Raw genomic sequence first — 12,500 nt, 5'->3', positions numbered from 1 at the left:
ACAACCGTGGACGAAAGACTAAACGGTCTTGTTTCGTGATTTTGCCGCACCTCTTCACCTGAGACTAATCAGTTTGATTTGAATACGATCTGCACGCACCCCATTCTATGTTTCGTCGCGACCCTGTGGCTAATGAGGATTCTGTTTTTCTAATAGCCAAGGAGATTGACCTCTACTCCACCCTTGACGGATGGGCATGTCACGTGTTGCAATTGCATTCTCATCCGTCCATCTGTTTCAATTGCATTCTTGTTCGTCAATCATCCATCCATTCATCCATCCATCCATTCATCCATTCATCCATTCATCCATCCATCCATCCATCCATCCATCCAGCCATTCAGGCATTCCCTTTTTTATCGCCATCAAACCAAGCGAGCAAGGATGCGCATGTGACACCAACAAGTCACCCGTCCGCTGAATCTGAAAAACAGCACCGACCGCATTCGGCTCCACCTCGACTCGACCTCGATTTGATCAACACAGCATTTCAAGGGAAGCATAGGATGAGATCCTGGGTTGTGTACAGCGCCCACTGGGGAGACAACTGGTGTGGATGGTGGCATTTATTGGTGAGTTGTACAACAAGCAGCACTCACAGTAGCGTTGGTACTTGTCCCTCTTACTCCTATCACCTGTCAGACAAAAGCCAGGCAAAGCTAGCAGAGATGTATCATGCAGAGACGACTTGAGACGTATGTGTAACCCCTGCTGGCTGCGTCTGGCTGCGTCTGACTTGACGACTACTCTTGACGCAAGCAAGCAACATTTGGATGCGTGTGGATGAGACAGCAGGGAGGAGGTATGGTACATGGCGGAGGGCAGGGCGGTGGATGCTGGAGATATAGTACGCTGTACAGGCTGTGAGTTGCTGATTCGTTTGTCGCCATTGCTCTGAGTGTTACTCTCGCTGACTGTTGTCGATAGTCAAACATCCGGAAGGGAAAGGATAACTGAGCATGGAAGGATGCCAAAAGAGCAGACGGTGTCGAAAGCAGGATGGCGAGAGAGGTGGGCAAGATGGAAAGGAAGAGGCTGGCGATGGAGAATATAGGGTGCGGATGGAGAGGAGTTTGCAGTAACGTCCATGTTTATCCTTGTGACAAAAGACAATGCTGACGGATGGTAGTCTGTGTATGGTGAGCATGGCTGTTTATCTCTTGACGGTTGTCATAGCGCTAACTACTGTACAGGATGGCTCATTTTCAATGTTCACCCTCGACTGCATCTGACTCGACTGCATCCCACGCCGCATGCCCCATTCGAATTCGCTTTCCTCACTAGCGACTCTACACTCGACACTCGGCTATCCCTCAACGCCCGACGCATTTGCTCGGCTACTCCTCAGCATCGATACTCCTCAACATCCGACTCATCACACCCAACTCGTTCACTCTCACTCGGCTACCCCTCCACGCTGGCTCAACTACATGACAGATGAAAGGGAGGATATGCAGGACAGGTGGCAGAGTACACGGTGGGAGGGTGGGACAGGTGGGAGAATATGCAGCAGGAGAGGGTGGGACAGGTGGGAGAATACACGGTGGGAGAATACACGGCGGGAGAGGGTGGGACAGGTGGGAGAATACACGGTGGGAGAATACACGGCGGGAGAGGGTGGGATATGGGTGAGTTTGTTTCTTTCACATGGTGGTGGTCGTTGTATAGTACAAGCTATGCATTGCATGTCGGCCCACACCATTGAGCGAGTGAAGTGTGTTAGTGTGTTATGTCTGAACATTGGCAGCTGGTGAACATTGGCTGAAGGGTGAATAAAGTGGTGCACGCAAGAGACAAGCGAGAGCACTAACAAGGCAGGGAATGATCGATAATATTGGGAGGAAGAAACAGGTCAGTCATAGTCGAGCAAGAGGGGATAAAAACGTACTTACGAAGAGGCCGATAACATACAGCGAGAGAGAAGAGACTAACTTTGTCCAACTGCATGTAGTGACGGCATTCGAGTAACAGCTGGCCCGCTCTTAAGACATCGGCTGTAATGTATATTAGCAAATAGCATGAACAACGAGAGGGAATCGGACTTGCCAGATTAGCGGGAACGCTCTGTACCGCTTGCGAGGCTGTTTTATGTCGAAAGAGGAGAGACCATACGGCGTGCTTTTAGGGTTTGGACGCACAACTATGGGACCCAATGAAACGCGTTTTCTATGGGGTGGCACTCGCCGCCGGGGGGAAAATCGACCGGATCCTCTTCAGGCCCTTGCTATGGGGCATGATGCCCCTCCTATGGGGCCTGATGAAACGTCCAGTAGCAGATGAGCAACCGCTCTTTCGAACGGTCCATAGATCTCGATCTTATGCATATAAAAAATGTTGAACAACCGTGGACGAAAGACTAAACGGTCTTGTTTCGTGATTTTGCCGCGCCTCTTCACCTGAGACTAATCAGTTTGATTTGAATACGATCTGCACGCACCCCATTCTATGTTACGTCGCGACCCTGTCGCTAATGAGGATTCTGCTTTTCTAATAGCCAAGGAGATTGACCTCTACTCCACCTTGGATGGTCACGTGTTGCCATTGCATTCTCATCCGTCCCATCTGTTTCAATTGCATTCCCAGTCGTCAATCATCCATCCATTCATCCACCCATCCATCTATCCATCCATCCATCCATCCATCCATCCATCCATCCATCCAGCCATTCAGACATTCCCTTTTTTATCGCCATCAAACCAAGCGAGCAAGGATGCGCGTGTGACACCAACAAGTCACCCGTCCGCTGAATCTGAAAAACAGCACCGACCGCATTCGGCTCCACCTCGACTCGACCTCGATTTGATCAACACAGCATTTCAAGGGAAGCATAGGATGAGATCCTGGGTTGTGTACAGCGCCCACTGGGGAGACAACTGGTGTGGATGGCGGCATTTATTGGTGAGTTGTACAACAAGCACTCACAGTAGCGTTGGTACTTGTCCCTCTTACTCCTATCGCCTGTCAGACAAAAGCCAGGCAAAGCTAGCAGAGATGTGTCATGCAGAGACGACTTGAGACGTATGTGTGACCCCTGCTGGCTGCGTCTGGCTGCGTCTGACTTGACGACTACTCTTGACGCAAGCAAGCAAGCAACGTTTGGTTGCGTGTGGATGAGACAGCAGGGAGGAGGTATGGTACACGGCGGAGGGCAGGGCGGTGGATGCTGGAGATATAGTACGCTGTACAGACTGTGAGTTGCTGATTCGTTTGTCGCCGTTGCTCTGAGTGTTACTCTCGCTGACTGTTGTCGATAGTCAAACAGCCGGAAGGGAAAGGATAACAGAGTGCGGAAGGACGCCAGAAGAGCAGACGGTGTCGAAAGCAGGATGGCGAGAGAGGTGGGCAAGATGGAAAGGCTGGCGATGGAGAATATAGGGTGTGGATGGAGAGGAGTTTGCGGTAACGTCCATGTTTATCCTCGTGACAAAAGACAATGCTGACGGATCATAGTCTGTGTATGGTGAGCATGGCTGTTTATCTCTTGACGGTTGTCATAGCGCTAACTACTGTACAGGATGGCTCATTTTCAATGTTCACCCTCGACTGCATCCGACTCGACTGCATCCCACGCCGCATGCCCCATTCGAATTCGCTTTCGTCACTAGCGACTCTACACTCGACACTCGGCTATCCCTCAACGCCCGACGCATTTGCTCAGCTACTCCTCAGCATCGCTACTCCTCAACATCTGACCCATCACACCCAACTCGTTCACTCTCACTCGGCTACCCCTAACTTTTGGAAGTTGCAAAGTCGTTACCACTTTGCAAAAAATTGTATGGGGCGCGAATCGCTGTTTTTTTCCAACCGCTCCCGACCGCTCAAACCTGTGCGAAGTGGGAATTTTCTTTCACCGATCGATCCGTCTCGGTTCGCTCTATCGACGGGTGCGATGCATGGATGCATAGCTTGACGAAAAGGGATGCAAAGTGGGAAAAAACTGCTGATTTTCGGCGGTCACCGCTGCCTGACCTGCGGCTTTCGGCCCTCGCCGCTCGCTAACCCTGGTTAACCCCATCGCGCGCCCAGGCTAACCCCCGGGGGCGGGCTTAAATAACATAATTAAGGTGGAATCGTTATTTATTCGACCTAGCTCCTAATCCCCTAAGCACCCTTCCGGTTTTTCGACGGTCCCCTAAGCTCACTTGGTGGATTTCCACTTGCAGTTGTGCATGAAGATCATTTTTTTTTTCTTTGCATCTCATTGCATCATCACTTTTGATTTTATTTGTTCAGGTGTCCATCATCCAATACACTTATATTCTAATGCATAGACGTCATTTATTTCGACTATTCCTATTCATGCGATACAGTTATGTTGTATGCATGGATCATCTAATAGTACAATGATTTCCTAATAATGCACGGATGTATTTTATTTCGACTACTGCTAGTCATCCAATACAATTATTTTGTATGCATTTCATGGAAGCATTTATTTATTCATCCATGCATCATCTAATATGATTATTTTGTATGCATTGCAAGCACATCATATCCATCCATGCATCAGTTCTGTTTGGTTCCATTTTCTCACGCAGCCATCCATCCATTCATTTCATCCATCCACCCACCCATCCATCCATCCATCTATCCATCCATCCATCCATCTATCCATCCATCCATCCATCTACTTATCATCCAGTAAGTTGGTGTATATTTTATTATATTAGAGCTTAAATGTTTATGCATGCAACTGACTAAACACTCAACAGTACAGGGTTACAACAAATGGCAGAGGATACCGAAGGAAGAGGTGTGCTGCACCAGGTGCAAGGGAAGAATGCTAGAGGAGATTTTTACATCATGGCAGGAGGTGAGATATGACTGCAATACCTTACCATTGGATGCTGACTTTTGCCTCTTCCATTCAGTATCTGAACTATCAGAGTATTATGTCCAGTGGCACTCCTCTGATGAACTGGAAGCTGTTCATCTCGAATACCTTCCTGTATACCATGTTTTCAGATGCAGTATTTGCAGCAGCAACAAGGAATCCAGGGGTACATCAAGCTGTATCACACCCAAACACTTGCACAGCCATCCTCATCAACATCTTCCTCATATGGCAGCAACAGAACTTCAAGCTGTTATGACCAATCTCCTGAGACGTTACCCTCTACACCAAGGCCAACATCCTAGTGTCCCCTTCTTTCCCAATAACATTTTACCTCCATTGATTCCAGGTCTGCAAATTGAGATGGGCATGTACTGTGCTATATGTCTTCAACTGTACAAGGGTATTCAGTCAGTGACAAGAAGGAGGCTTGTCACACACATCAAGAAGCAACATCCTGGCATTACTCCCGACTCTGTTATTGCAACAGGCAACATTCAAGCCTTTTACCAGTGTGGTAATGCAACTATCTGGTTCCCAGTGGATACCAGCAATTCACTCCATGACTTTAATCAGCTACAGCAATCTTATCTTCAAGACACTCGAGGAATCCGGAGTCAGCTGGGTAGCACAGTGGTCAGAGCCTTTGATCCAAAGGACAGGTCTCCCTTAATGACGAAGCACAAATGGGACCTCCTTTTGGATGGATTGTCTCCACAGAGCATCCTTTCCCTCATCGCTCTTCCCTCAAGAGATGAACCTATGTATCTCAAAGTAACTCTCAAGGACTGGGTCTATGAATTCTTTCTCGAAGTCAACACATACATCGATCACCACCAAGATTCACCTCTGCTGCAACAAGTGATGTACGAAGGCTATGAAGTTAGTGTCCTTTCAGACAAGAGGATGAGGAATTTAAACGCAAACACTGTGAAAGACTACTCACAGATTTTCCTGCGTATATTGCTTCTGCTTCTAAGATATCGATCAGCTCACTGGGAAGGGATCCATTTGTCCATTGCTGAAGAAGAAGAAAAGGAGCTTCAAGTTCTGGAAGAAGCACTCAAGGTCAAAGACAAAGAGAAAGGCCTTTCAGCCATTCTCAATATTGGCTTCATGCTTCTCAACCAAGAACTGACATCACTTGATGGCGCTTCATGGGACTATACAATCTACAAGTTCCTTGTGTTTTCTAGTGTCAGAATGGGTGGTGTATTTGAGGAGGCAGGCAATATTGCCCCAAGGGTCACCAGAATTCAGTGGGTGATGAGAGCTAACGATTGGGACTTGCGCGAAGGCGGCCATCTCGCAAATTTTTGTATGGGCGCGAAAACCCCGTTTTTTTCCAACCGGTCTCCACACCGCAAACCTGTGCCCTATGGGAATTTTATTCCACCGATCGATCCGTCTTGGTTCGCTCTATCGAAGGGTGCGATGCATGGATGCATAGCTTGAGAAAAACCCATGCGCGATGGGAGAAAACCGCTGATGTTCGGCGGTCACCGCAGCCTGACCCGCGGCTTTCGGCCCTCACCGCTCGCTAACCCTGGTTAACCCCATCGCGCGCCCAGGCTAACCCCCGGGGGCGGGCTAAAATAACGTAATTAAGGTGGAAACGTTATTTATTCGACCTAGCTCCTAATCCCCTAAGCACCCTTCCGATTTTTCGACGGTCCCCTAAGCTCACTTGGTGGATTTCCACTTGCAGTTGTGCATGAAGATCATTTTTTTTTTCTTTGCATCTCATTGCATCATCACTTTTGATTTTATTTGTTCAGGTGTCCATCATCCAATACACTTATATTCTAATGCATAGACGTCATTTATTTCGACTATTCCTATTCATGCGATACAGTTATGTTGTATGCATGGATCATCTAATAGTACAATGATTTCCTAATAATGCACGGACGTATTTTATTTCGACTACTGCTAGTCATCCAATACAATTATTTTGTATGCATTGCATGGAAGCATTTATTTATTTATCCATGCATCATCTAATATGATTATTTTGTATGCATTGCAAGCACATCATATCCATTCATGCATCAGTTCTGTTTGGTTCCATTTTCTCACGCAGCCATCCATACATTCTTCCATCCATTCATTTCATCCATCCACCCATCCATCCATCCATCTATCCATCCATCCATCTACTTATCATCCAGTAAGTTGGTGTATATTTTATTATATTAGAGCTTAAATGTTTATGCATGCAACTGACTAAACACTCAACAGTACAGGGTTACAACAAATGGCAGAGGATACCGAAGGAAGAGGTGTGCTGCACCAGATGCAAGGGAAGAATTCCAGAGGAGATTTTTACATCATGGCAGGAGGTGAGATAGGACTGCAATACCTTACCACTGGATGCTGACTTTTGCCTCTTCAATTCAGTATCTGAACTATCAGAGTATTATGTCCAGTGGCACTCCTCTGATGAACTCCAAGCTGTTCATCTCGAATACCTTCCTGTATACCATGTTTTCAGATGCAGTATTTGCAGCAGCAACAAGAAATCCAAGGGTACATCAAGCTGTATCACACCCAAACACTTGCACAGCCATCCTCATCAACATCTTCCTCATATAACAGCGACAGAACTTCAAACTGTTATGACCAATCTCCTGAGACGTTACCCTCTACACCAAGGCCAACATCCTAGTGTCCCCTTCTTTCCCAATAACATTTTACCTCCATTGATTCCCGGGCTGCAAGTTGAGATGGGCGTGTACTGTACTCTATGCCTTCAACTACACAAGGGTGCTGAGTCTGTGTCAAGGCGGAAGCTTGTCACGCACATCAAGAAGCAACATTCTGATGTTAGTCCCGACTCTGCCATTGCAACAGGCAACATTCAAGCCTTTTACCAGTCCGGTAAAGCAACTATCTGGTTCCCAGTGGATAACAACAGTTCATTCCATGGCTTAAACGATCAGCTACAGCAAGGTTATCTTCAAGACACTCGAAGAATGCGAAGTCAGCTGGATGACACAGTGATCAGAACCTTTGATCCAAAGGACAGGTCTCCCTTAATGACGAAGCACAAATGGGACCTCCTTTTGGATGGATTGTCTCCACAGAGCATCCTTTCCCTCATCACTCTTCCCTCAAGAGATGAACCTATGTATCTCAAAGAAACTCTCAAGGACTGGGTCTATGAATTCTTTCTCGAAGTCAACACATACATCGATCACCACCAAGATTCACCTCTGTTGCAACAGGTGATGTACGAAGGCTATGAAGCTGGTGTCCTTTCAGACAAGAGGATGAGGAATTTAAACGCAAACACTGTGAAAGACTACTCACAGATTTTCCTGCGTATATTGCTTCTGCTTCTAAGATATCGATCAGCTCACTGGGAAGGGATCCATTTGTCCATTGCTGAAGAAGAAGAAAAGGAGCTTCAAGTTCTGGAAGAAGCACTCAAGGTCAAAGACAAAGAGAAAGGCCTTTCAGCCATTCTCAATATTGGCTTCATGCTTCTCAACCAAGAACTGACATCACTTGATGGCGCTTCATGGGACTATACAATCTACAAGTTCCTTGTGTTTTCTAGTGTCAGAATGGGTGGTGTATTTGAGGAGGCAGGCAATATTGCCCCAAGGGTCACCAGAATTCAGTGGGTGATGAGAGCTGTGGTCATCAAGAAAATTCTGGTTGATTTGGGCACGATAAGACAGACACCTCAAACGTTACACGAGTAAGTTTCACTAGTTGCTTGACAGTATAACGCTCTAAGGCTCTGTAACTTACCTGCCTTGTCACAGAATGACCTCGAGCTACACTAAAAGGCTCAGCAGGGCCAACATTGGCCCATTCAGGTCAATCTTGGCTGTCGCAGATGATATTTTTGGCGCTGCGTATAGTGAAATGAAACCAGCCAATTCCCAGTGGTTAGATAACCATTCCCTCTCACTAAGAGTTAAGGATACTGTCTTCCATTTGCCAACCTTATCAGACAGTATTATCCGACTTGAAAGTGACTTGATTGATAGGTTTCAAACCACTATTTGCCTTGGGATACCTCCCGAAACCTTCATTGTTTCTCCTCAAGGAAGAACCATTTCTGAAAACATCGACAATTTCGACGTTGGCCATAATTTTATCAATAATCGGACAAACGACTGGTTCCAGGGCCATCGGGATGTGTTCATAAAATGGATCCTCCAAGATAAAAAACTCTGCAACCAATTTGTTGAATCATACGACAATGGTATCATTCATTGGAACAGAGCGGAAATCACCAAATGGCTACTACTATGCTCATTTTGGGAGGAGGACTGCCTTGTTCTCACTCATTTGACGTATGGTGGAGTTGCCAGAAAGCCAGAACTTTTGGGGCTCAAACTGTGTAATACCACGTCCAGCTTCAGAGGGGTGTTGGTCTGGGATGGTCTTGTGACGCTACTATCTCATTACCACAAAGGCCAAGCCTTAAGTGGGAAGAGAAAGGTAAGTGTTCTGTCTGATATTCGCTGAATGGATCTTCATTCATTAGCCTGCGGTTACCAGTTACTAACATGTTGACTAGTGGATTGCCCGATCACTTCCTCCAAAGACCAGTGAAGTTGTCATCAGGAACCTCGCATACATCAGGCCTGCTCAGGTCTACTTTTATAAGGTCCTGAACAACAGCAATGCTGCTCAAACCCTTGAGGAGTATCTGTTCCAAACTAAAGGGAACCAAGTTACGCCAGAAAAGTTCTCCCAAATATTCCTAAGAGTCACAAGCAATTATTACACTATGGGATTCACTATCCAAACTTGGCGGCATGCAAATGTTGGTATAGTGCGCCAATACAGAATGAACCAGTAAGTACTTGATAAGCCTTATCATGCATTGACACTGATACTCAAGTTGACTCCCATTTACAGGCACGTAGATGATGAATCTGCAGATGATGAAGATGATGCAGTTGAAGATCTACAGGCTGGACATTCTTCAGCTGTCGCAATGGCCCACTATGCCAGACTGCAGGGTCGCAGTAAATTCCTGGATGACCGCTTCTTCTTGAATTATGTGAACTGTAGCAAGCGTTACCACCAGCTGCTTCAGCTCTGTCCTCCGCCCAGATATAGTCAAGAACTGTCACGACAAGAGAAAATCTTCCTGTCAAATGCCTCACTTGTTATGGGTTCTTCAGTTCAGCAACACCCTTTGTCTCCCCTTGAAGCTGGAATCCAACCTGTTGAGCTGATGGCAAGCCAGGCAAGGGAGCACCTTCTCAAAGACATCGAGGACATCGTCACTGCAACTGTCAAGAGTATGCTACCATCACCTGGAACTACTCAAGACCAAGCAGTGATAGGATCAGCCAACGCAGAGGAGCGTCCTAGTGAGTAGAATGACATGCTAATTTTTGCCAAAGCTTACATGCAACAGCTGTTTCTTCAGATGGGAATAGCGACGTATACCCAACTATCGATGACAATGTCCTATTGAGTCTTCTACAGTCCTTATTATCCAATGAAGTGAAAGGAAGCATCACCTGGAAATCCGAATTTCAACAGAGAGGTGCAAGGGCTGTTGCTGAGTTGGAACAGGGAAACTTGGTCCTTGTTGGTCCTACCTCTACAGGAAAGACGATGACATGGATGCTCTGGGCAGCGCTGCAAGCCTCACTGCCAAAAAAGGAAAAAATGCTTGTCATTTGCCCACTTGTTGCGATCAAGGAGGAGTTTTTTGCCAAAGCTCAAGAATACCTCATTCCATCCCACTACTGGGGGTCAGGAAATGATCTCCCTACTTCAGAGGACATTCTTGTCTTTTTGTCAGTAGAAGACGTTCCTCGAAAAGAATTCCAAGCTTGGTTAGCAGCCAATGCTCACCTAGTTGTGAGTTGTCCGTGTTGGTGATGGACAATTTATTCTGACATGCTTCTCCTGACAGGGGAGACTTGTTTATGAGGAAGTGCACCAAATATTGACAGCCTCAGGATGGAGAGTTTCAATGTCTGCCGTCAAACTGCTTGCAATGTTCAATATCCCAAAAGTTTTGGTCACTGCAACTCTTCCCCCAGTGCTACTACCTCGATTGCTGAGGGCATGCTGGATTAGTGAAGTGACCGAAATAAGGGTGCCAGTGACATTGAATTTGGCCAAGTAAGTACTCTTTCGTTGATCCAGCCTCGGTTTCTCTGACCATTTATGACAGGTACAGTGTTGTATCAAGCTGCAAACTCGTTGACAAGGAAGGTGCCAATGGTTACAATCTGCCTGACATTGTCCGAGAAATTGCCAAACACTTTACAACCTGGAAAAAGCCAACTTCACAAGCAATCATGTTTTGTAAATTGAAACCACACACTGAAGATGCCAGGAAAGCTTTTCAGAAGCTCGGGTACTCTGCACTCGCCTACACTTCTGATTCAACCAATAGGGATGAAGTAAAGCAGTGCTTTGGCCAAGGTCACCTTGCTCCAGATTCTGGAGGAAAAGCATTCCTTTGTTGCACCTCTGGATTGGGAGCTGGCGTCAATTTGCCCAATATTGACTTTGTCTACTTTTTGGGCACGCCTTGGGATCTCTTTGAAGTCATTCAGGCAGGAGGTAGGGGGGGGAGATTGGGATCACAATTTATGGTCACAGTCTTTCCAGGAGGTTTCAGTCCTGGCGTCCATTACGATCCCAGAGGTAAATCCTTACGTGAAGAATGGATTGATCACAAACAATGTCGAAGAATAACACTCAGTTCCTACATGGACGGTCAAGCTCTTACGTGTCAGTCATCCAACGTTCCCGAGTGCGACCTTTGCGAAGCGAGGATCCCAAAAAAGAGGGTGATTGATGCCGCTTTACCTGATAATACAGAGCACAGTCAGCCACAGGGAAACGTTGTGCCAACAAGCCGGATCACTAAGGTTAAGGCTACTTGGTATAAAGAAGTACCAGCCTCCCATCGTCTTTTCCACCAATACAGGGCTGCTCAGCCGCATGAGCAAGATTCTGTCATTGCTGAAAATGAAATCAGGCTTTGGCAAGATTTCAGTTCGGCATTAAAGCATCTGATTGGCAAGGTTTGCATGTCCAAAGGCGAACTGGAAGGCGACAACTCAGTAGTCTTCTATTGTCCACTGTGTGCTGGGCTAGGCCAGCTCAGGAGTCACCGCATTGAGGAGTGTCAAAAGGTTCCTCTCGATCACATTGATGACTGGTTGGATGCTCTGGAAAATCTGAAAAGTGGTGTTTGTAAGGTTTGCTGCCTGCCCATATACCACATGGATGATGGGGCTTTCCATTTTCATGTTGAAAGAGGAGCATGCCGCTTCAGAGAGCCCTCCCCCTTTGTCCCTAACTTTCTGTATTCTCTTGTTTGGTATCACTCAAATCGCAAAGGCAAACAGAAAGATCTTTGGGGTGATGAAGGAATCGAAGGTATGATACCTGAGATGATGCAGGATGGTGGGTTTGTGAGGAGATGGCCACGCAGGCAAGGCCTTTTGGAATGGTTCACTGTTGGAGTGAACCCATATGCTGTGCCGTTGGGATGAAAGGCCGTGGTTCATTGCCTGGTAATTCTACTGGGCGATGACTGGGAGAGGAGAAAGATAGGTCGAAGACAGAATGTCGAGTTGGTGTCTAATTAAATAATATTAGTCAAGAGAATGGAAGTGTTTCAATTATTTTGTAATTATAGAATGCAACTGTTTTAGAATTC

The 12,500-nt window shown here is 46.5% G+C and overlaps 5 protein-coding genes across 6 annotated transcripts; all 5 read left to right on the top strand.

Annotated features, from left to right (window-relative positions):
- Positions 1 to 107: 107 nt before the first annotated feature.
- Positions 108 to 728, top strand: CNAG_07305 (hypothetical protein; the record flags this gene model as incomplete). The annotated part of the gene is made up of 2 exons (XM_012190754.1): positions 108 to 572; positions 643 to 728. The coding sequence occupies 2 exons, from the start codon at positions 108 to 110 to the stop codon at positions 661 to 663; spliced, it is 486 nt and encodes a 161-aa protein (XP_012046144.1). The 3' UTR covers positions 664 to 728.
- A 108-nt stretch (positions 729 to 836) lies between these two features.
- Positions 837 to 1,666, top strand: CNAG_00001 (hypothetical protein). Its single transcript, XM_012190753.1, has 4 exons — positions 837 to 863; positions 928 to 1,078; positions 1,194 to 1,494; positions 1,578 to 1,666. The coding sequence occupies exons 2-3, from the start codon at positions 1,000 to 1,002 to the stop codon at positions 1,439 to 1,441; spliced, it is 327 nt and encodes a 108-aa protein (XP_012046143.1). The 5' UTR covers positions 837 to 863; positions 928 to 999; the 3' UTR covers positions 1,442 to 1,494; positions 1,578 to 1,666.
- Positions 1,667 to 2,897: 1,231 nt separating this feature from the next.
- CNAG_07304 (hypothetical protein) lies at positions 2,898 to 3,735 on the top strand. The gene is made up of 5 exons (XM_012190752.1): position 2,898; positions 2,966 to 3,190; positions 3,255 to 3,399; positions 3,451 to 3,460; positions 3,515 to 3,735. The coding sequence occupies exons 2-3, from the start codon at positions 3,021 to 3,023 to the stop codon at positions 3,373 to 3,375; spliced, it is 291 nt and encodes a 96-aa protein (XP_012046142.1). The 5' UTR covers position 2,898; positions 2,966 to 3,020; the 3' UTR covers positions 3,376 to 3,399; positions 3,451 to 3,460; positions 3,515 to 3,735.
- Positions 3,736 to 4,518: 783 nt separating this feature from the next.
- On the top strand, positions 4,519 to 6,573 carry CNAG_07303. 2 transcript variants are annotated; one of them, XM_012191623.1, is made up of 3 exons: positions 4,519 to 4,644; positions 4,721 to 4,816; positions 4,875 to 6,573. In XM_012191623.1, exons 2-3 carry the CDS (start codon positions 4,732 to 4,734, stop codon positions 6,290 to 6,292), a joined length of 1,503 nt encoding a protein of 500 aa, XP_012047013.1. In that variant the 5' UTR covers positions 4,519 to 4,644; positions 4,721 to 4,731; the 3' UTR covers positions 6,293 to 6,573. The 2 variants fall into 2 exon arrangements, with proteins under 2 accessions (XP_012047013.1, XP_012047012.1); XM_012191622.1 differs by having other exon boundaries at positions 4,716 to 4,816.
- A 282-nt stretch (positions 6,574 to 6,855) lies between these two features.
- Positions 6,856 to 12,401, top strand: CNAG_04548 (hypothetical protein; the record flags this gene model as incomplete). Its single annotated transcript, XM_012190751.1, has 9 exons — positions 6,856 to 7,007; positions 7,079 to 7,179; positions 7,238 to 8,543; positions 8,611 to 9,295; positions 9,375 to 9,655; positions 9,719 to 10,179; positions 10,227 to 10,678; positions 10,734 to 10,945; positions 11,004 to 12,401. The coding sequence occupies 9 exons, from the start codon at positions 6,856 to 6,858 to the stop codon at positions 12,331 to 12,333; spliced, it is 4,980 nt and encodes a 1,659-aa protein (XP_012046141.1). The 3' UTR covers positions 12,334 to 12,401.
- Between the last annotated feature and the right edge of the window lie 99 nt (positions 12,402 to 12,500).

This window comes from Cryptococcus neoformans, chromosome 1 (genome assembly GCF_000149245.1).
Source record: "Cryptococcus neoformans var. grubii H99 chromosome 1, complete sequence".
Classification (NCBI taxonomy): domain Eukaryota; kingdom Fungi; phylum Basidiomycota; class Tremellomycetes; order Tremellales; family Cryptococcaceae; genus Cryptococcus; species Cryptococcus neoformans.
Note: the sequence above shows the minus strand (reverse complement) of the source record. Positions and strands in the feature narration are given on the sequence as shown.

Bases quoted from the DNA above. Each gene is read 5' to 3' on its own strand.
- CNAG_00001 (XM_012190753.1), top strand. From the start codon at position 1,000: ATGGCGAGAGAGGTGGGCAAGATGGAAAGGAAGAGGCTGGCGATGGAG. The intron at 1,079-1,193 runs GTAACGTCCATG...ACTACTGTACAG, and splicing joins CGGATGGAGAGGAGTTTGCA to GATGGCTCATTTTCAATGTT.
- CNAG_07303 (XM_012191623.1), top strand. From the start codon at position 4,732: ATGGCAGAGGATACCGAAGGAAGAGGTGTGCTGCACCAGGTGCAAGGG. The intron at 4,817-4,874 runs GTGAGATATGAC...TCTTCCATTCAG, and splicing joins TTTTTACATCATGGCAGGAG to TATCTGAACTATCAGAGTAT.
- CNAG_07304 (XM_012190752.1), top strand. From the start codon at position 3,021: ATGTGTGACCCCTGCTGGCTGCGTCTGGCTGCGTCTGACTTGACGACT. The intron at 3,191-3,254 runs GTGAGTTGCTGA...TGTTGTCGATAG, and splicing joins TATAGTACGCTGTACAGACT to TCAAACAGCCGGAAGGGAAA.